Source organism: Artemia sp. Qi Xiang Cuo, chromosome 4 (genome assembly GCF_049724085.1).
Source record: "Artemia sp. Qi Xiang Cuo chromosome 4, ASM4972408v1, whole genome shotgun sequence".
In the NCBI taxonomy this organism is placed as follows: domain Eukaryota; kingdom Metazoa; phylum Arthropoda; class Branchiopoda; order Anostraca; family Artemiidae; genus Artemia; species Artemia sp. Qi Xiang Cuo.
Window position 1 is genome coordinate 69,765,646 of NC_142797.1, and position 24,118 is coordinate 69,789,763.

Consider the following 24,118-nt stretch of genomic DNA (forward strand, 5'->3'; position numbering starts at 1 on the left):
TACGTAATAATTTCTGTTCATTTTAAGTTCTAATGTTGCTTCTTACTTTCAGTTGAAAAAACTTGTTTTTTTTAAATTTAATTTCTGATCATATTTCAAATAATGCTTGGAAATCCGGCACCCCCTTCATAGAAATATCCCTTACCCCAAAGAAACATCCTCCACGGAAAGATTCTCCCGAGTAACCCCCTCTTTCAGCCCCCCCCCCCCTACCAGAAAAAATTCTTCCTGAAAATGTCTGTACACTTCCCAATAACCAATACAATATGTAAGCAATGGGCAAAGTTCATAACTTGCAGCCCTTCCCCTGGGAGCTGTGGGGGATTAAGTCATCGTAAAAGACATATTTATTAGATTTTCGACTATGTTGAACAAAATGGCTATCTCAAAATTTTGATCGGGTGACTTTGGGAAAAAAATGAGCGTGGGAGGGGGCCTAGTTGCCCTCCATTTTTTTGGTCACTTAAAAAGGGCACTAGAACTTTTAATTTCCGTTCCAATGAGCCCTCCTACAATGTTCTAGGATCACTGGGTCAATACGATCACCCCTGGGGAAAAAAAAAACAAACAAACAAATAAACACGCACCCGTGATCTTTCTTCTGGCAAAAAATGTAAAATTCCACATTTTTGTAGATAGGAGCTTGAAACCTCTACAGTAGGGTTCTCTGATACACTGAATATGATGCTGTGATTTTCATTAAGTTTCTATAGCTTTTAGGGGGTCTTTCCCCCTTTTCTCGAAAATCAGCCAAATTTTCTCAGGTGCGTAACTTTTGATGGATATGATTAGACCTAATGAAGCTTACATATTTGAAATTAAAATTAAAATCTGAATCTTTTTATGTATCTATTGGTATCAAAATTCTGTTTTTTAGACAATCGGTTACCATTGAGCCGGGTTGCTCCTTACTTACAGTTTGTTGCCATGAACTGTTTGATAAATATACTCAACTTACGAATTACCTTAAGTAACGAACTTCTATATTCATATATTTTTAATACGTATATTAGTGGGTACGCCCCCTAGACAATACTTTGCTCTTTAAGCTAAAGTTCGAATTTTGTTCCAATTCTTTAAAAATGACCGCTTAATCACAAAGGCCATTAATTAGTATAAATAGCTCTTTTGAAACTACTAAAAAATCTTTAGCTTAAAGAGCAAGATATTGACTAGGGGGTGAACCAAATCATATATGCAATATTTTCTGTTCGTTTAAAGTTTCGATGTTGCTGCTGTTGCAGCTGAAAAATTCGTTTTTTTTATATTTAATTTCTGAACATTTTTTAAATAATGCTGAGAAGTCCGGCATCCCCTTCATAGAAATGTCCCTTCCCCCATGAAAACTTCCTTCATGGAAAGACCCTCCCACATCACCCCTGACCAAACCCCCCCCCCCACACTACCAGAAAAAATCTCCCCTGAAAACGTCTGTATACTTCCCAATAACCAATACTATATGTTAACATTGGGTAAAATTCATAACTTTCACCCCTCCCCCCGGGAGCTTCGGGGTATAAAGTCATCCTAAAAGACATACTTATAATATTTTCAAACATGTTGAACAAAATGGCTATCTCAAAATTTTGATCGGGTGACTTTGGGAAGAAAATAAGCGTGGGAGGGGGCCTAGTTTCCGTCCAGTTTTTTTCGTCACTTAAAAAGGGCACTAGAACTTTTAATTTCCATTCCAATGAGCCCTTCTACGATATTCTAGGAGCACTGGATCGATACGATCACCCCGGGGGAAAAAAAACAAAAAAAAACAAATAAACACGCTTCAGTGATCTTTCTTCTGGCAAAAAATGCAAAATTCCATATTTTTGTAGATAGGAGCTTGAAACCGCTAAACTAGGGTTCTCCTATACATGGAATCTGATGGAGTTATTTTCATTCAGGTTCTATATCTTTTAGGGGGTCTTCCCCCCTTTTATTGAAAATTCACCAAATTGTCTCAGGCAAGTAACTTTGGATGGGTTGGACTAAACTTGATGAAACTTATTTATTTGAAATCAGCATTAAAATCTAATTCTTTTGATGTATCTATTTGTATCAAAATACCGTTTTCTAGAGTTTCGTTTACCATTGAGCCGGGTCGCTCCTTACTTACAGTTCGTTACCACGAACTGTTTGATGAAGGATGACAGATTGCCAAAGGTTGTCCTTTTCTGCCAATTATCTAGGGCTAAAGGGAAAGCAGGTCGTCCGCGACTGGGGTTGGAGGATGTCATAAAGAAAGATTTAAATGAAATGGAACTTCCTGGAAGGGTGTAAAGAGGAAGGCTTTGAATAGATTGGGATGGAGAAAGAGCGTGCGTTGCTGTGTTCGCCTGGGGGGCCTTGGTCCCGCGGTGAGTTTTAGTAGTAGTAGTAGTATATTTGGCTTAACGGAGAGTTTAACTTTTCATTAAAAAACTTGTTTTGTGGAAAAGTTTCAAATTAATATAAGAAATATAACAAGTCAGATGTATTCCATCAAGAGTATACGAAGGCAGGTCCGCATTCAGGATTTTTATGGGGGGGGGGGCTGCTAAACAATTTTTTTTTTTGGGGGGGGGATAAACAAAACTTCAAAAGACACATATTTTTTTATATATTAATGTTTTGCGCTTTTACAAGTTAAACAAGTATTTCGGGAGGGGGGTGTCAAACCATCCACCCCCCACCACCTAGATACAGCCCTGTACCAAGGCGAAGATGGAGTCAGGGACACGTGCCGCAAATAGGCGACCCGAAATACAGCTTGTCGTATGTTCAAAAATGACGCCCGCGTTCCATCATGCCTCTTGTGTGTTCATCATGCCCGCGTTCATCATGCCTCATGCCTCTTGAAGTGGATAGAACTGACGAAAACGGAAGCTTCAAAGACAATTGGAAACTCTTCTTTGGTGCCAATCGGCTATATATATTGCACCCTAAACTGCTTTCAATAAGAGAGCTAGGCTTTACTGTAAAGAATGGGAGACTGATGGGGTGGAAGTCATCCTAATTTGCAGGACAATTTAGGTTATTTTGTAGTTCGGATTACACTTTTTACTTTTACTGGAAGAAACTAGTTTTTTTTTATTTATTACATTTAGAGTCAGCAGATATTTTTTAGATTCTAGAGAATATTTTCAGGTTTTATATCCATTGCTTTGAGTAGTACCAAAAAAAAAACACAGGTAAAAACACAAAACAGAGGAAGGTACGGAAAAAAGAATTGAGCCTCGGAAAAGCCGTAGAAAATTTCTAGCAAATCAAAAAATTCTGAAAACTGTGGTTATCAGCAATTTGAAACCCTCTTGAATTTTTCTATAAGAAGTTTCCTAAATTACCGGCAAAGTTCGAAAGGAAGATTTGACTTTTTCACTATTTTTGTACTGGACCAGCCGTTTCCGATTGATTCGACCATGTTTTTTTTCGTGAATGACCAGAACAGACGTGCGAGGTAGCCTCTACTTTTTGTAATATTTTTCTTTTTCAGTTTGACTTGATTTCTTGATATTTCTTTTCATCTTGATTTCTGCTCGTTTTAGGTTTCATTTATTCATCTATAGTAAAATCTGACACTTTTAATTTTGACATGATTCTGTGTTTTATTTAATTCATTCATTGATAACAATTTCTGTTAATTTTATAAGTTTGACTGATTATAAATTTCTACTAACTTTTGCTTTTAGTATCATTCTTTACTAACCTTTAAAAAACCTTTTAAAACAAATAAAAACTAAAAATCACCTCACCTCTTGTCTCGCCTTGATTTCAACAACTGATATATTGTAAATATTATTGGAAGGGCCGATCCAATAAAATGTCACATTTTCTGTGTTGTCCGAGATCTCCCACATATGTTCAACCGTGATTATTTTTGATTTTGAGCTGATATATAGTAAAGGATTTTTAAACATCCTTTGTTTCTTGTTGTAGTTTGGACCGATCCTTGCAAACTGGAATAAAATATAATAGTATAAACAAAATAATTATAAAAGGCGCATAGACATACTAAAAATACCTACGAAATATAGAATAAATTAGATTGTAATTGGCTATTAAGTAGTACTTAAGAATTCAGGAGATTTCCTATGGAATAGTAATGGTGACCATGCATTTAGGCTTTTTTCCATCTTATAGTCCAGAAAAAAGCTTATTTTCATCTGATGAACCAGACCATTCAAGACAAAAAATTTTGACTATCCAAAAAAGTTCAAAATACGGCTTACTTTCATCTGACGATCCAGACAATTTCAGAAAAAAGCTTGTTTTCATCTGAAAATCCTGAAAATTTTAGCATAGGGCTTGTTTTCATCTGACGATCCAGACAATTCCGGAAAAGGCTTGTATTCATCTGACAAACTGAAAAGTTCCAGAATAAGGTTTGTTTTTATCTGACGATCCAGGACAATTCCTGAAAAGGTTAGTTTTCATCTGAGGATCCAGACAATTCAAATAAAAGGGTTGTTTGTATCTAACAATCCAGAAAATGTAAGAGTAGGGCTTCTTTACATCTGACAATCCACACAATCATAGGCAACGCAAAGTGCTGCCTATTTAAAGAACGATATTGGCGCAAAGTATTTATTTTTTTTTCTTTTAGAACAGGGTTTGTACCGAAGGATTTCTCGTAGAAACTTCAAAAAGGGCTCATTTGATTGGAAATTGAAAGCGCTAGTGCCTTTTTTAACAATCAAAAGCGATTGGATGGCAACTAACACCCCTCCCACGCCCATCATTTCCTCAAACACATCTAATCAAAATTTTGAGGTAGCCATTTTGTTCAGCATAGTTAAAAGGTCAGGGATTTATGTCTTTGAGGACATAATTCCTTCATTACAAAATGAATTTTAAATTTTTTCACTTTTATAGCTTTAATAAATCTAACATTATTAACATTTTAAGGATTAAATATCAGCATATGAATATTAAACTGACAATGCAAATTCATTTGTTCTTTCGTTTTTTTCTCAGTAAAGCGCAAATTATGTTCTAGCCTTGGAAAGGCATGGGGGTTTTGAGCCCTACTCATGTTAATTTCTGCTCGTTTTGAATTTGACTCTGTCATTTATTTTAATTTCTGTTCCTTTTGTGGGTTTCATTTATTTATCGATACTGATTTATGGTCATTTTACGCTTGGTAGATTATTTGATTCCATTTTTGATCATTTTTGGTTTAATGAAGTTCTTTACTTTTCTTTGAAAAACTTGTTTTGTGAATTTTTTTTTAATTAATTACTGAAAAAGGCTGGGACCTATAATGTATTCACGGTTAGGTATTGACGTAAAACAATAGAATCTTTGTGTTTCCCGATGATCAAACGATGCATCTGCAATATCCTGGGAACGGCTTTGAGGATCAAGTTGAAACTTGTAGGGGGCATTGGAGAGGGAGGGATGGGGGGTTGTAAGGTTTTTGTACCTTTAGCCTCGAATTGGGGAAGGGAGCAGAGTCGAGGGATCTAAGTATTTCTGTCTCTAATATGGTTGAATTTTTGGCACTAAGAATTCCTGCTGGATCTATTTCCATGAGCGTAACAATGTAGACTGAAAGTAACCGCATATACCCAGGCTATTAAAATAGGGCATCCACATTATCTGAAGAACAGCTTGGGGGGTCAAATTTAAATTTTTAAGTCACTGGAGGGCCAAGTGGATCTTAAAATTCGAGGACATTGGAGGAGGGTAAATCAAAGGAAACAAAGTGTGCAGGTAATCAAAATGATGTACAATGTCATACCTTAGAATAACCCTGAGGATTGATCTGAAATTTTTGGAGAGTTGGAGGGAGGAAGAAGGAGGCAAGGGAACTTCATATTTCGTGTTTACAGAAAGGGTATGTGGGGACCCGTAAATATGTATCTCCAATCCACCTAAAGATTTCGGCATTATTAGTCCAAGTAAAACTTTGAATCTATTAACTGTGAAACAGTGAGGTAAATAAAAGGACGGTATATTCGCCTAAGCTATCAAAATAGCGCGTCTGTAATATTACGGGAAAGAACTAAGGAATACAATCAGAACTTTCAGAAATATTTGGATGTGGCATTGGAACTGAAAATATTACGTTTAGGAAAATGAATAAAAGTAAAAAAAAAAAATGTCTCCTAAATATTGTTTCGTCCAAACTAGGACGAACACATTTTCTGAAAAGTTTGAAACTCGTACCCTTAACCTATTGAGTCAAGGGGATCCTTATGCACATGAAAAAGTTGAAAAAATTTGTTTGGCACGAAAATTGACCCAATACTCTTTATTTCCGATCAGCAAGGACTTGAAATACTTTCGTCCAGGCCATTTACTTGATGGAACAGATTTAATCATTTCAGACCAAGACATAAAAGTTTTGGGAATGGGGCTTTCAATCTCATCTCTTTAATCAGCTTGAAAATGATATTGGCCAGCGGATCCCTGGATGTCTGTGTAACATATATAGGGATCCCCAGCCGTTGATGATCAGCCGTTGATCATTTAACTAAATTATTACAGAATGCTATAAAAGAATCGACTCCTATGTGTCATAATAATTTTTTAAAAAGATACTGCCGCTGGTGGACACCACAATTAAGTGAACTAAGGAAAGAATATAGACGTAATACGAGAATTTCTAAAATATCAAGATCGATAGAAAGCGAAGTAAATATGAAAAATGCTAAAAGTAAATGTAAGATAGAAATTATGAAGGCTAAAAAAGAAGATTGGAGGCGTTTTTGTGAAGAAAGGGGGACAATAGATCCGTGGAATACGATTAATAGGATTTGTAGGTTTAAGGGTGGGACTGCAAAGCCTATCCATATTAAAAAGAGTAATGGTACTTTTATGAAATAAATAGATGAAGCTGGGGATGTACTTTTAAATAAGTGGTTCACGAAAGATGAGATATCAGATGACAATAGCTATCATCATATAATTCGACAAGAAGTAAAGCAGATATTAGAAGAAGATGTAGAAAATAGCGAGGATTTTCAGTTTCAAGACCTTTTAGAAATTATAAAAAAATTAAAACCAATGAAAGCCCCAGGCCCAGATGGAATTTTAAATTTAATTTTGAAAAAAATATGAATGTAATTGCACCAACTCTTTTGAAAATTTTAAACGCGTGTTTGAAAGTTTCGTATTTCCCTAAAGAATGGAAAAGAGCTAATGTGATTGTGATAAATAAAAAGGGTAAAAAAAATTACGGTAACACCCGATCATATCGCCCAATAAGTCTGCTTTCTAATTTAGGAAAAAATTTTGAGAAATTAATAATAGGTAGACTGAATAATTTATGTAATGATAAAAATTGGATTTCTGATTATCAGTTTGGTTTTTTGAAAAATAAAAGCACGGTAGATGCGGCTGATAATTTGGTGACTATGATTGAAAAAAACAAAAAGAAGAAGTTATTTACATTGTGTATATTTTTTTATATAAAAGGGGCGTTCGATAATGCTTGGCATCCAGGAATTATTAAAAAGTTAAAGGAAAAAGAATGCCCTTCTGGCTTAATAAAATTAATTCATAGTTATCTATCAGATCGAACAGTCGCATATGAAAATGGAAACTTACATTTACTAGAAAAGTCATGTCCACAAGGTGGAATTCTATCTCATTATCTTTGGCTTATTAATATTAATGATATTCTTGAAATTAATATAAATGAAAATTGTTTGATTCAAGCATACGCTGATGACTTATGTGCTATTATTACAGCAAAGAATGTAAGTACACTGGAAAAAGTAGCAAATAAGATTTTTGGGAGTTTTGATAAATGGGCAGTAAATAATAAATTAACATTTGATACTTTAAAAACAGAGGCCGTCTTATTCACAAACAGACATAAAACACCCTACGTTAATTTAGTATTTGGAGGCAAAATTATTGAAGTTAAGGATAAAGTTCGATATTTGGGTGTAATTTTAGATAGGAAACCTCTTTGGACAGAACATATAACATGCAGAATTAATGAAGCTAAGAAATATTCGAGTTCTCTTTTAAGCGCGGTAAGGATGACCTAGGGCTTATAGCCTTTCGCCCTTAGAAAATTGTATAAGTCAGTAAGTGAAAGTACCATTTTGTATGCAGCTCCAGTATGGATTGTGGCCTTAAGAAAAAAAATATACAGAATATGTTACAGTCAGCACATAGATGCTCAACCCTTAGTATTTCAAAGTCATTTAGAACTGCTGAAAATCATGTTATTACAGCCCTTTCTGGTGTCTTTCCAATCGCTCTGAGAGCAATAGAACTGGCAGTGATGAGGTTTGTTAAATAGGGACGTCCTCTTTTTTGGCCAGATATTGTGCATCCTAGTTTTCCTTTAAATAAATATTCCGTTGATCATAGCGTTTTTACCGATGAAATAGTTGCTGAGTTGCTAGGAGTTGAGTTTCTGATGGAAAATTATTTTTCACCTTTCCAACTGAACCGTGGTGTTTAAAAAAATGCTCTATACAATAAATGGTATGTAATATTTGAAAATTATATGAGTAGTTGGCCTGCTAGATTTTTCGAATGTAAAGAAGATTTAATTTGTGCGCAAAAACTTGAACCAAGCTATATTTTAACTCAGTTTATAACAGGCCATTCGAAACTGAATTATTTTTTACATAGAATAGGCATGACGGATAGCCCATCGTGTGAATGTGGATGTATAGAAAACTGTGAGCATGTCCTGTATGATTGTCCTTTTTATGTTCGTCAGAGGTTTAATATTATTTTTGAATTGAGAGAATATAATGTTAGCTCCCCTTTTGATTTAAGTTTGATAATTATTGATAAAAATGTTAGGAACATAGTGATGAAATTCCTGTATAACACAAATAGATTTGATGTTTGAGGTTGTTGTGAAAGTTTTCTGAGGAGCGTTTAGTGAATTTGTAGTTTTTATTTCCTTTTCTTTTTTTTTCTGTAAGTATTTTAGTGTTTGTGCATAAATGTAGTTATATAGTATTGTAGCGTGAAATACCTGTTTGGTGCAGTCACGTAATAAAATCATCAATCATCAACTGATTTGAGGGTAAGCAGCCCCTTCTCATGCCTCTTATTCCCCGAAGACATTAGGAAAAACTTTTGAGATTGCCACTTTGTTCAGCATAGTTGACAGGTCCCATAACTATGACTATAGGGATGACAACCCCCCTCCCCCCACCCGTAGTTCTCGGGACATCGGCTGCTAGTTATGCAATTCGCCCATTGTTTGAATTTATTGTTTGTTATTGGGAAAGAGGACCTTGTTTAACCCTTGGTGTAAAAAAAAAGACTAAGGGTAATAAGGTAAGACTTTTAGGGTGTGTTGATCAAAATCAAAACATACTATGTGCATGCAAGTTGTCAAAATGGCGTATCTCAGGAACTTGTTAAGGTGTTAAGTTCGAAACTCAGGGCATAGTGGGATGACTACTAGTACTACTACTACTGGTACTACTGCTACAACTACTGCTTCTGCTTTGACTACTGCTAAGGGTATTGAGGGGAAAATTTCACGGAACGTTCAGTGGGAAGCTGAGCTAAATGAAAACGTACTGTGTGCACATAGGTTGTCAAAAATCGTACCTTATATATCTTAGGAATTGTTGAACAGAATTCTATCTGGATTCTAAAAGAATAAAGATTATTCTTGATCTTGGTTATGATGGTAATTTTTTTGTTTTTATATTGTGAAAAATAATAATATATTGCTCAAAATAGAGACTGTTTTCAGTGAAGTTTAAATTATGTTCTGCTCTTTAGAAGGCACAGGAGGTGTTAGCAATGTTAGAACTGTTCATTTTGTGTTTCATTTATTTATTGACAGTGATATATGGTACGAAATCATTTGACTTCATTTGTGTTCCTCTTTGGTTTAACGTAGTTCTTTACTTTTCTTTAAGAAACTTCTTTAATGGTTTTTAATTAATCCATAAATAAACAAGGTCCGAAAGGAACAGAAAAAAAAAGAAAAATATTCACATCAAAAATAAAAATAACAAGTCTTACTAGTCCTCCTGAATAAAAGAATACAAAATAAATAAAGAAGTTAAACCTGAAACGCAAAGAAATTATCACAAAAAGGAATAAAGCTACCAACCCCTAAACACTTAAAAGACAAGAGCGTTGTTTGCACTTTGCTGTAAATAATATATTAATGTAATAAAATACAATCTCTTTTAATACGTTTTGAATATTTTCTCCTTTGTGATTGTAACTCTGAAGAACAAAAAACAGAATTATTTACCTTTAGACGACCTTGTTTTAATCTTCTCATATCAGGTCGGATCATCTGTCTTCTTGGCACCATATCAACTTCGTAAACGAGTGAGGGGTTTTTAATCCGGTATTTGATAAGTGATCCCTAAGAAACACAATTATCATAGTTACTAAACGCCTTTATGGCAACTACGATTTTTATCAAAATGGAAAAGACGTATTTACAGGGCCGTATCCAGGGGGGTTACCCGGTTTGCCCCCCCCTCCCCCCGAGATTTTTGTCCGACTTGTAAAAACGTAACAAAAATGGATATAAACAAATTTTGTATGCGTTTTTGAGATTTTTTTTGTGTGTAAAAAAACACCGGAAAATTTTTTTGAGTAAAACCCCCTCCGAAAAAAAATCCTGGGTATGGCCTTGCGTCTTTATACCAATTTTTTTTAGCAATAGCACACACATTCGAAAAACAAACTCAGCTTTTGGGCAGAAAAAGCAGCATTTCAAAAGTTTTGAATTGTGTCAAAATGAACGCAAAAAGAAAACTATTTATTTGCTTGAGCAATCAAGAAGCATTCAAAAATATTCAGCGAGACTTGATAACTGATCACATTCAATATAAGTTCCTAATCCAGAAAAAATTCCTAGTTCAAAATCGGAATTTATGTATTATAGCGACGCCACTTCAGTTCTTGATCTGAGTAGAACCGGTTTCTCTGGCCATGGATGAAATTCATACAGTTTGCGATTTGTAGTGATAGAGAATTGTGTCTGACCATGGATGTTAAAATGAAGATTTCTAATTTCCCAAGGACTGAAGAAGAGTCAATTAGACTTTTCTAGGATAAGAGGGTGTTGCCCAAAACAAAGGTACAGCTCGCCATCATTTGAAATGATATCTGACGGAGTACATGTGGCGGGCGGCAGAAGGCAGAGCAGCTTTCAACGCGATTCTTAATGACATCTACGTGTTCAGGGCGGCCTGCTTTCCATAACTTTCTTCTGTAGATTCCATAAATTTGTTAATAAAGTATTATATTTTCACCATATTTTGATATATTTCATTAGGATTAACCTAGCTTCACTTCTTGAGTGAGGTCACTATAATACATAAGTACCTCAAAATCTAATGTCATTCTAACTAAATAAAAATTAAATAAAAAAAACAAGTTTTTTTAACTGAAAGTAAGGAACGACGTTAAAACTGAAAACGAACAGAAATTATTCCGTATAAGAAAGGGGCTGTCCTCTCCTCAATACCTCGCTCTTTACGCTAAAGTTTGAATCTGTCACACAACGTTATTTTTTTTTTAAATTAAAAACTTTAGAGTAAAGAGCGAGGCATTGAGGAGGGAACAGCCCCTTTCATATACGGAATAATTTCTTTCGTTTTAAGTTTTAACGTCGTTCCTTACTTTCAGTAAAAAAAACTTGTTTTTTTTATTTAATTTTTGAACGTTTTTGAATTAATGCAGGTTTTAATTTTGGCTCACTGTACATGAATAATTAAAACAAAATTTGCATATTAATTTTACTTTTATTTGGTTAAATAGATTTATCGTAACTTGTTTAATTTTATGTACGAACGTTTTTACTAGTAATAAATATACGTAACTTACGAATTAACTTACGTAACGAACTTCTATATTCATATATTTTTAATACATATATTAGGGGGCTTACCCCTTAGTCAATACCTCGCTCCTTAAGCTAAATTCGAATTTTGTTCCAATTCTTTAAAAATGACCCCTTAATCAAAAAGGCCGTTATTTAGAATAAATAGCTCTTATGAAAGTACTAAAAAAAAATCTTTGGCTTAAAGAGTGAGGTATTGACTACGCGGTGAACCCAACCATACACGTAATATTTTCTGTTCGTTTTAAGTTTTGATGTTACTCCTTATTTTCAGTTGGGAAACTTGTTTTTTTATATTTAGTTTCTTATCTTTTTTTTAATAATGCTGGGAAATCCGGCGCCCCCTTCATAGCAATGTCCATTCCCCCATGAAAACATCCTTCATGGAAAGATCTTCCAAAATAACCCCCGGCCCACCCACCCCCTACTACCAGAAAAAATCCTCCCTGAAAACGTCTGTATACTTCCTAATAACCAATACAATATGTTAACATTGGGTAAAGTTCATAACTTTCAGCCCTCCCCCCGGGGACTTCGGGGGATTAAGTCATCCTGAAGGACATAGTTATCATATTTTCAACCATGCTGAACAAAATGGCTATCTTAAATTTTGATCAGGTGACTTTGGGAAAAAAATGAGCTTGGGAGGGGGCCTAGTTGCCCTCCACTATTTTTGGTCCCTTAAAAAGGGCACTAGAACTTTTAATTTTTGTTCCAATGAGTCCTCCCACGATATTCTAGGACAACTGGTTCGATACGATCAGCCCTGGGGAAAAAAAACAAATAAACACGCATCCGTGATCTTTCTTCTGGCAAAAAATACAAAATTCCACATTTTTGTAGATAGGAGCTTGAAACCTCTACAGTAGGGTTCTCTGATACGCTGAATATGACGGTGTGATGTTCATTAAGGTTCTATAACTTTTAAGGAGTCTTTACCCCTTTTTTGAAAAATCAGCCAAATTTTCAACCAAATTTTCAAATTTTCAACCATGCTGAACAAAATGGCTATCTTAAATTTTGATCAGGTGACTTTGGGAAAAAAATGAGCTTGGGAGGGGGCCTAGTTGCCCTCCACTATTTTTGGTCCCTTAAAAAGGGCACTAGAACTTTTAATTTTTGTTCCAATGAGTCCTCCCACGATATTCTAGGACAACTGGTTCGATACGATCAGCCCTGGGGAAAAAAAAAGATAAACACGCATCCGTGATACTGCTTATGGCAAAAAATACAAAATTTCACATTTTTGTAGATAGGAGCTTGAATCCTCTACAGTAGGGTTCTCTGATACGCTGAATATGACGGTGTGATGTTCATTAAGGTTCTATAACTTTTAAGGAGTCTTTACCCCTTTTTTGAAAAATCAGCCAAATTTTCTCAGGCGCGTAACTTTTGATGGGTAGAACTAAACTTGATGAAAGTTATATATTTGAATTCAACATTGAAATCTGATTCTCCTGATGCATCTATTAGTATCAAAACCCCTTTTCTAGAGTTTCGGTTACCATCGAGCCGGGTCGCTCCTTACTTACAGTTCGTTACAATCCGTAGGCAATTTCTCTGGAAAATATCTAGCAAACCTTCCTCCGTCTTTCGGACCGCCCATGCTTCAGAACCATGTTTGACCGGTGTCATTACTGTAGCTTCCAATATTATAATCTTGCTTTGCAGACTTATCTTCCTATTCTTCCAAACCTTTTTCAACGATGAAAAAATACCCAGGGTCTTGGTTATTCTAATTTTAATATCTTGACGGCACACATCATCTATACTAATAATTCTACCAAAGTAAGTGAAGGTGCCCACTTGATCGATCATTTGGTTACCCAACGTCACCTTTTCATCTTCACTTATTCCTAGCCTTAGCGACTTAGTCTTTTGAACATTAATTTTCAAGCCTCTTGTACATCATAAAGAAAATGATAATAATAGCCTACCATATAAATCAATTAACGTTGTGTTTTGTTGTGGTAAATCTATCTGGTTATGTTCAATCATAAAATAGAAATAATAATTGATTGGTGGCCTCTATACATACATGAATGTGCGCAGAGAAGTATAGGGAATAAACGAAAATAACATTCCAAAATAACACTCCAAAATAAAACTACAAAATAGCACTCCTAGGGAAAAGGACGATAATAAATAGCTTAGAATACTTATGATAGTTCATGAATAGATAACAAATAACTTACAATAACTCGGTAATAAATAGCTTATAAACACTCATAATATGATTTTTATTAAGGCTATGGCGACAAAACTATTTATCCGTCAAACAAGACAATTATGGGGAAAATCGATTCGATTTTCTCTATATCGTCTAAGAAATCAATTGCATTGTTGATCCATTTTTGAAGTTATATCAAATACTAGTAGTATCCCCTCGCTGATTTCTATGACATGCCTTCTCTTTTCCCATGGGCAGTTCTATGGTATGCCCTTTTCCCATAGGCACTTCTATGACATGCCCTCCCTTTTCCCATAAGCACTTCTATGACATGCCCTCCCTATTCCCATACGCTTTTTTATGACCCCTCCATTTTCCCATAGGCATTTCTATGACGTGCCCTACCTTTTCCCATAGGATTTCTAGCAAATATCTCCCCCCCCTTTCCCATAATGCATTCTACGAAAGCCCTCCCCAGATTTCCACGACAGCCCTGTGACGTCACGACAGCCTTGACAAGATTCCGACAACATGCCCTGGCACGATTCCCCGGATTCCATGTGTTTCAGTATTTCTATATGATTAATCGGAGTGCGGTCGGTATAATACACAAGTAGCGGTAATAGTGAATTCTAAGTGGAGCTTCTAGCCCCTCGCACCTGTACAATGCTATCAGATGGCAAGATTCCCATGACAGCCCCTGTATCAATCTCGGGAAGCCTGCCAGGTGACCGTATTGCCCAGGTATGAGGGACTAGGAGCTCCACTTGTACATACATAATGGACCTGTTAATATCGCCATATTAATTAATATGGACATGTTAATAAGGTCGGTAGGGCCTGGAACCCCCTCACTACTAATACTCCATATTTTCGGATAATGTACCCTATTTCTGAACCATAGTGGGTTTCCAAGAAAACACTAATAAGACCGGAGAAAGTAGACGCGGATACGCTTTCCATTACTTTTACTTAAAATTTTCAAAGAAGCGAATTAGGAAAAATACACGAGGCGCAAACAATGAATTATAAATTTTAGCAAGTTGTTAATCAAAACGACCTTTCACCCTGACTAGCAGGTCATAAATTTTTCTAAGCTTTTCCAAAACGGGTGATAATAGCAATACACGCGTAGCTTTAACTGTCAGTGGATACTTTATTAAAAATTCTCTGTGATGCCACCATATAATCATGATTATTATTAGCCACCATGAATTCTGTTTTGGCAGGTTCATTCTCCAATTCTATCACCTGTAGATGTGATTTAATATATTAATTCAATTCTGCATTGATACTAAATTGTCCGGAAACAACAAAATATCATCAGCATGCGACAAGTGACAAATATCGATGCCATCTATGACATATATGGGTGGGTGTCGCGTAGCTGTTCTAATTGCGTTGTTCTTAGTCTAAGCTATTCTAATTTCGAAGTGTCTCTTTCCATAGATGGAAAGATACACTTGGAAAATTTCTTCTATAAACACAAAACTCTAGATACCAATTAAAGCTTCTTTAAGAACCCACCTCATATCTATCATCATGGAAGAAGGTGTTAATTTCCTCTAAACCAATGACTTTCGTGTTTTGTTCTAAAAAATCAATCTTTTTCTGGCCAACCATATATGAAAGAAGATACTTAGAAAATTGTACCATTGAAGGATTACTGTCATACTGATGGTGGTATATACACTCCCAAAAACTGTCAAGTGCAGGAGTTTCTGAAAAAAAGATATCTTTAAAGGAATGCTTCAACTGAGGAATATATATATATACATATATATATATATATAATAATATATATATATATATATATATATATATATATATATATATATATATATATATATATATATATATATATATATATATATATATATATATATATATATATATATATATATATATAGTATATATATATATATATATATATATATATATATATATATATATATATATATATATATATATATATATATATATATATATATAAGTTTACACAAAGGGGAGGGGATCTTAGAAAAATCGCGAAAATTTGGAAATTAAATGCAAAATAGGAGCACTTGCAGGAAAAGCCGCACAAATCACAATTTCTCGGGAATGATTTGAACCCAAAAGTTTCCTCCTGTGTATGTGACTTCTTCAATCAGCAATCAAATGTTCGGCACCTAATTACATATTTGAGTTTGGTTTTCCCTCAGGCGTACATTGAATATATACTACCCTGGGTGTCATAAGTCAAGTGCACAAATAAAGATATGATTAAACAAATTAAACAATAAAGTGCATACACAAAATTGAAATAGAAGATTGAATGGAAGGAAAAGGTGTCCAAAAACTAGTTTTAGTAATTACATATCGGTTCTCTTTGATTAGTCAAATTTGTCGGCCTTGCTTTGCCTTCATAGGCGAGGCAATAGCGCTGCCTCAGTAAAAAGCGACAAGGCTTCAACGGTTCATTTATTTTTTCCTTTCCCTGCCCCTTTGTATGAATGGAGTTCTTGTAGAAACTTAGGAGGCTGAATTGGCATTGGGCTGAGTTACTCCATATTTACAGTCTGTTGCCATGAACTGATTGACTCGAGCGTCTCTGAAATTTGGCATGATATTTAATAGGAATTTTTAGAGTTTAATTCAAACATGGATATGTTCTTAAAGCTTGAACATTATAATCCAAATAAACACCTGAATAAGGGCAAGGAGGTTAAATTTCAGACGAATCGGCCCTTTTTCAAGTTGATTTGATCTAATCAAATAGTTCGTGGTAACGAACTGTAAGTAAGGAGCGACCTGGCTCAATAGTAACCAAAACTCTAAAAAACGGAATCTTGATACCAGTACATACATCAAAAGAATCGAATTTTTATGCTGATCTCAAATGTATAAGTTTCCGTAAGTTTAGTTTTAACAATCAAAAATTATGAGCCTGAGACAATTTGCCTTTTTTTTGAAAAAAGGGGAAATCTCTGATTTTCTAATAGAAATCACACACTCAGATTTAGCTGATCAGAGAATCCTACTATTGAGGTTTCAACTTTCAAGGTCCTATCTGCAAAAATGTGGAATTTTGTATTCTTTGCCAGAAGAAAGATCATGGATGTGTGTTTATTCATTTATGTTTCCCTTGGGTGGTCGCATTGACCCAGTGGTGCTAGAATATCGGGAGAAGGCCCATTCGAACGGAAATTAAAAGTTCTAGTGCCCTTTTCAAGTGACCAAAAATATTGCAGGGCAACTGGGCCCCCTTCCACACCCAGTTTTTCCCCAAAAATATCTAATCAAAGTTTTGAAATAGCAATTTTGTTCAGTATAGTCGAAAGATCAACTAATTATGTCTTTAGGTGTAAAATGACCCGCCACAGTCAGTGGCGAGAGACCTGTAAGTTATGAAATTCCCCCATTGTTTATGTATAGTATTTGTTATTGGGAAGCATACATACTTTTTCTTGGGGGGGGGATGGGCTTGAATTGATTTCTATGGGGAAAATATTCTTGGGGAGGAAAATTTTGAGGCGGGGATGAATATTCCATGGGATATGTTACACTGGGGGATTTGACAGAATTAATCTACGAAATTCGTTTTTATTGTCTTACATTCTCTTTGCCAAATTTTTCATGTGGAGATGTTCCGGGGGAATTATCCAGGGGCTTTTCTCGACAAGTTTAGTTTTCTGGGAAATAAATTCCACGGAAGGGGGCATTTCTAGAATGATCGAGATACCGATTAAGTATTAGAGCCTTAGTAAAAAAAAAGAATGCTAAGAAGAATTTTTCAGGCTGAAGCGTCCGCAAGCAATTTTACAGAGAGGGGGATTCTAAGCGAGGGTGGAGCTGTCTGGAGGAAATTTGCGGCGGGGGGGGGGTTTGCACTTTACGTTGGACAAAATTTCCACGGAGGAATTTTCTGTTAGGGGAGGGGTAAAATTCACAGAAGGCGAGTCAGATTTATCGGCATTATTTGAAAAAAAAACCAACAGAAATTATTCCATGGATGAAGGGTTGGTCCCTCCTCAATACCTTACTCTTTACTCTAAAGTTTGACTGATTACTAAAACTGAAACACGGGGGCCGTTTAATTAGAACGTGAAGCTTTTTTAAAAGTGCTAACAGTTTTAGCGTAAAGAGCAAGGTATCGAGGAGGGGGCAACCTTCATCTACCGAACAAATCCGCCAAAATTAATATGCAAATTTTATTTTTAATTCTTATGTATGGTGAGCCAAATTTGAATCTGTGTTAGGTGAAAAACGTTCAGAAATTAAATAAAAAAAAACAGTTTTTTTTTTACTGAAAGTAAGGAACGAAATTAAAACTTAAAACGAAAAGAAACTATTCCGTATATGAGAGGAGCTGTCCCATCCTCAACGCCTCGCTCTTTACGCTAAAGTTTTTACTGTTTTAAGAAGTAGAGTTGTGACAAAGAGTCAAACTTTAGCGTAAAGAGCGAGGCGTTGAGAAGGGGACAGTCCCTTTCATATATGGAATAAGGATGGAACTGTCTGGCAGGAATTTTACGTGGGGGGTGAACTCTACGTTGGATTAAATTTTCATGGAGGAGTTTTACGTGAGGGGGAGGGGTATATTTCAAAGAGGGTGAGCCAGATTTACCGGCATTATTGGAAAAATGAACATAAATTATTCCATATATGAAGGGTTACCCCCTCCTCAATACCTTACTCTTTACTGTAAATTCTAACCGTTCACTAAAACTGAAACAGGGGGGGGGTTGTTTTAGTGTCTTTCCTTACTTTCAATTAAAAACAAAAACTTTTTTTTGTATTTAATGGCTGAACGATGCTAGCCTAAGATTATTTGCCACGTTAAAACTAATTAAAATCGATAATACTATATAAATATAAATACTTTAAGAACGATTATCACGATTATCTTTAATAATTTGACTTGCGGGGCATATGTATGTCCAAAGTCTACGGAGTGACTACAGCAAAAGTATATACAACACTGTACGTTCCTTTAAGAAATTAAATAAAAAAACACGCTTTTTTTTAATTTAAAAGTAAGGAGCGATATTAAAACTTAAAGCGAACAGAAGTTATTCCGTTTATGAAAGGGACTGTCCCCTCCTCAATGCCTAGCTCTTTACGCTAAAGTTTGACTCTGTCTAACAACTCTATTTTTTAAAACAATAAAAAACTTTCGCGTAAAGAGCGAGACATTGAGGAGGGGACAGCCCCTTTCATAAACGGAATAATGTTTGTTCGTTTTAAGTTTTAATGTCGTTCTTTACTTTCAGTTAAAAAAACTTTTTTTTAATTTAATTTCCAGAAATTTGCGAATTAATGCAGCTTTGATTTTGGTTCACCGAACATGAATAATTAAAATGCAATTTGCATATTCATTTTACTTTTTTATGGCTTAATGGCTTTCTCGAAATTTTGATCTGACATAACTCATGAAATAACTTACGTAAACGAACTTCTATATTCGTATATTTTTATTACGTAAATGAGGGGTTCTCCCCTTAGTCAATACCTCGCTCTTTACGCTAAAGTTCGAATCTTGTCACGATTCTTTAAGAATGATCTCTGAATCACAAAGGCCATTTAATTAGAATAGATAACTTTTTTGAAAGTACTAAAAAAACTTAAGCGTCCAAATCAATATTGTGACAAGGGGGTGCCCCCCTCATATACGTAATAATTTCTGTTCGTTTTAAGTTTTAATGTTGTTCCTTACTTACAGTTGGAAAAAAATTTGTTTGTTTTTTTATTTAATTTCTGACAGTTTTTTTAAATAATGTTGGGAAATTCAGCACCCCCTCTCGAAGAAATGTCCCTTACCCCATGACAATATCCTCTATGGAAAGATACTCTCACGTAGCCACCTCCTCCGAACCCATCCCCACCAGAAAAAATCTCTCCTGAAAACTTCTGCATACTTCCAAATAACAAATACCATATGTAAACAATGGGCAAAGTTCATAAATTGCGGCCCCTTCCCCGGGGGCTGTGGGGGATTAAGTCATCCTCACAGACCTATTTATTGGATTTTCGACTGTGCTGAACTAAATGGCTATCTCAAAATTTTGATCGAGTAACTTTGGGAAAAAAAGAGCGTGGGAGGGGGCCTACTTGCCCTCCAATTTTCTTGGTCACTTAAAAAGGGCACTAGAACTTTTACTTTCCGTTTGAATCGGCCCCTCTCGCGGTATTTTATGACCACTAGATCGATGAAATCACCCTTGGAAAAAAAATAAAAATAAAATAAACGCGCATCCGTGATCTTTCTTCTGGCAAAAAATGCAAAATTCCACATTTTCACAGATAGGAGCTTGAAATCTCTACAGTAGAGTTCTCTGATACGATGAATATGATGATTTGATTTTCATTAAGATTCTATAGCTTTTAGGGGGAGTGTCCCCTCTTTTTCGAAAATAAGGCAAATTTTTTTCAGGCTCGTAACTTTTGATGGTTAAGACTAAACTTGATATAACTTATATATTTGAAATCAGCCTAAAAATACGATTCTTTTGATGTGTTTACTGGTAAAAAAAATTCATTTTTTTAGAGTTTTGGTGACTATTGAGCCGGGTCGCTCAATACTTACAGTTCGTTACCACAAACTGTTTGATTCATTAAAAAACTTTTTCAACAAAAAATAAACGAGACCCCAAACGAACAGAAATTAAAAAAAATAAGTGTCAAACTCAAAACGAGCAGAAATTAGTATGAGCAGGGATCTGAACCCCAAGCTTTCTAAGAGCCAGAATATAATTTGTACTTTACTGAAAAAAATCAAATGAATTTACTGAAAAAAATCTGCCTTGTCAGTTTAATATACAAGCGCTAATATTTATTCCTTAAAATCTTAATTGATTTTTGATTTCTTAAAGTTAAAAAAGTTGAAAATATTTAAAAGAATTTTTTTTCAGTAAAGTACAAATAAATTGAATTTCCAATCGAATGAGCCCTTTTTCAAGTTTCTACGACAAAGCTTTCAATAAAAACTTATATGCCCCCAGGGCATAACTTATAACCCTTGTCCTGAAGACTAGGGGGGGGGGGGTTCATGCTCAAAGACATAATTTACAGAGCTTTCAACTGCGTTGAACAAAATGGCCTTTTTCAAGTTTCTACGACAAAGCTTTCAAAAAAACCTTATTTGCCCCCCGGGTATAACTTGTAACCCCTGCCTTGAAGACTGTGGGGGGATTGTCCTGCTCAAAGAATTAATTTCCAGAAGTTTCAACTGCGTTGAATAAAATTGCTATCTAAAAATTTTGATTGGATGTGTTTGGGGAAATGGTGGTTGTGGAAGGGGTGTTAGTTTCCTTCCAATCGCTTTCAACTATTAAAAAGGGCACTAGCATTTTCAATTTCCAATTGAATGAGCCCTGTTTGAAGTTGCTACGACAACGCTTTCTACAAAAACCTTGTGTGCCTCCAGGGTATATCTTACAACCCTTGGCCTGAGGGCTGGGGGGTTGTCATCCTCAAAGACCCGATTTCCAGAACTTCCAACTACGTTGAACAAAATGGCTATCTCAAAATTTTGATCGGATGTGTTTCGGGAAAAGGTGGACGTGAGAGGGGGGTTAGTTTCCCTCCAATCCCTTTCGACTATTAGAAAGGGCACTAGCCCTTTGAATTTCCAATTGAATTAGCTATTTTTGAAGTTTCTACAACAAAGATTTCTGTAAAAACCTTATATGCCCCCAGGGCATAACTTACAACCCTTGCCCTGAGGGCCGTAGAGGGAGTGTCCTACTCAAAAACATAATTTCTATCTGGAAATCAACTACGTTGAACAAAATGGCTATATCAAAATTTTGATTAGATGTGTTTGGGGAAATGGTGGTTTGGGGAAAATGGTACTTTCGTCTATTAAAAAGGGCACTTGCGATTCCAATTTCCAATCGAATGAGCCCTTTTCAAGGTTTCTACGACAACTCCTTTGATACGAAGTGCCCTGGTCTTTGGATATGTCTAAAGCTCATGAAGTGCCGTAGATCCTTTAAATAGTATCACTAATCGGCTTGTCGCCACAATCTTCGTTCCATTGGATCGACACATGGTCTTGAATATCAACCTTAAAACCTCCTTCTAAGTTAGCACCCTTTGAAAGATAGTTTTTTTTTTTTAATATGGACAGTGTTTATGACCTTCATTACATAAAGAGTAGACTGTTAAGCTTAATTAACATGAACGACAAACAGTTGTCAGAAGGCCGTTCTTTAAAAAAGATTGAGTGAAACTACGCAACTTATTAAATTTATATAAAAATCACGACAAATCCAGATTTACAACAATATTCATAATAAAGAAAACTGGAATCTTCACAAAGGTCCGGTCAATGCCCAGGAACAACTTGTGAAAATGGACCAGCTATTAATACCATAATTAACGTTAGGATAATCAACCAATTGTTGATGTTTTTTTATCCTACAGCGAAAAATGGTTTCGTCTCAAGTATATGGTGCGAAACGGCGAGCCAAATACTATAAATGTTTGGAACATTAAACCAGAAAATCTATCACCTCAATACTCTCTTAAGGTGTAAGTACGTTAGACCAGGTATTGCTCTTTACTTATGTTAAGGGCTGTTTTAATACAAGGGAAGTTACCTTTGAGATGCAGTTAATTAAAGTTGAATTAATTACTAGGGAATAAAGCTAATCACCTCAGCATAAATATTAAATGCGTAGTTTGAACATGGTAGTCAGTACAGAGCGATTAACTTGCCATTGATTATTATTGTGTAAATTGTAATGTTTAGAAACGTCAAATTAGAGGATAATTTAATATTAAGTTTTATATAAATGGTAGGTTCAGAAGAATCGGAGAAAAAAAATTAGAGCTCCTTTCTGTTCCCTCCATCCAAGTCAAAATTTGAGGTTACTTTACCTCTCCAGTACTTCCTGAAATTTTGAATTCAACCGTTCTCATAACGCTAGCGCAAACCCATTTACTTGATACTATGAATAATATAATAGGGTGTTTCTTTGGATCTAATCCTGGGATAGCAGCTTCCAGTACCCCTTAAAATCACACCAAATACCCAATACCCAATTTCAGTACCTTTTAAAATCAATGAATAAAATAGATGACACGATAGTATCTTCTTGTAGATATCGTAGGGCAGCCATCGATACTTTCAAGTGAGAACAAAAGTTTAGATAAGGAAAGATTTAGTCATAATTAATTAATCATGCTATGAATACATTGTATGATTACAATGTATCGTACTGTACATACTCGCTTTTCATAGACTGAATCAAAAGCGAGAGAAGAAATATACTATAATAATTAAAACATCACTAACAAAAAAAAAATAAATAAACCACATAAAATACATTAAATAGACAGCAATCACTGCTACACAAAAAGGAAATAAAGAAGAAAGGAACTCAAAGCGAAAAAAAAAATCATATGGAAATCAAACGAGTGGTGCCATAGGATTAGCATTCTCAAGCCGAATCAGGCATTTCGTATAAAATGATACGCAACGAAAGATTTAAAATCAGATATCAGTGTTGAGGTCAGGGGCGTAGCTCCAGCATTTTTATTGAGGGCAAGAGGGGTCCACATCAGGAGAGTCAAGGTGAATGAGCTATATACAAAAAAAACAAAAAAAAAGAGAAGACAAACAAAATAAAAACCGAAAATCTAAACCTTTCGAAGTTTACCCTACAAAGACAGAACAGATACTGATGTGTGTGTTTTGTCTTTGTAGGGTAAACTTCGAAAGGTTAGATTTTCGTTTTTTTTTTGCTTTGTCTTCTCTTTTTTTTCTTTTTTTTTTGTTTAGCACTGAGGACGACTTGGCGGAAGTCCTTGTCGAAATATTTACTTATATTTTGTCTTCTTCATGGTTCGCCACTGGCTGATAAAATCCTCGTTTTTTCACCCTTTTTGATTTGATTTTTCATTTTGTTAGTTTCTTTCCTCTCTGAGTTTCATTTCCCCTGGTCGTCAGGCTTCTGGTTCCGTAGCATAGCGTTTTTAGCAAGTAATGATTCCAACAGAAATTTTGGTCTTATTTTATGGGTTTTCAGAAACGTGAACTTTTTTTTAATTATGAACAGTTTTTGGTTACTTGAACTGCCTTAATTTTGCCGAGAAAGAACAGAAAATTTGAATCACAGCTTGAAAAAACTTGATCATGAAGGGGTAAAAAGAGATAGGCCATATAAAATCTAATTTATTCTTATTGG

General features: G+C 35.2%; 1 protein-coding gene across 1 annotated transcript in view; it reads right to left on the reverse strand.

Moving 5' to 3' along the window:
* LOC148953374 (xylosyltransferase Oxt-like) overlaps positions 1 to 24,118 on the reverse strand; it is a 287,249-nt gene that overhangs the window by 10,465 nt on the left and 252,666 nt on the right. Inside the window, exons 11-13 of the mRNA XM_089088506.1 lie at positions 15,474 to 15,667; positions 10,172 to 10,288; positions 3,726 to 3,929 (exon numbers count right to left, since the gene is read on the reverse strand). Coding sequence (XP_088944632.1) covers positions 3,726 to 3,929; positions 10,172 to 10,288; positions 15,474 to 15,667 — 515 coding nt within the window. The remainder of the gene's footprint in view (positions 1 to 3,725; positions 3,930 to 10,171; positions 10,289 to 15,473; positions 15,668 to 24,118) is intronic.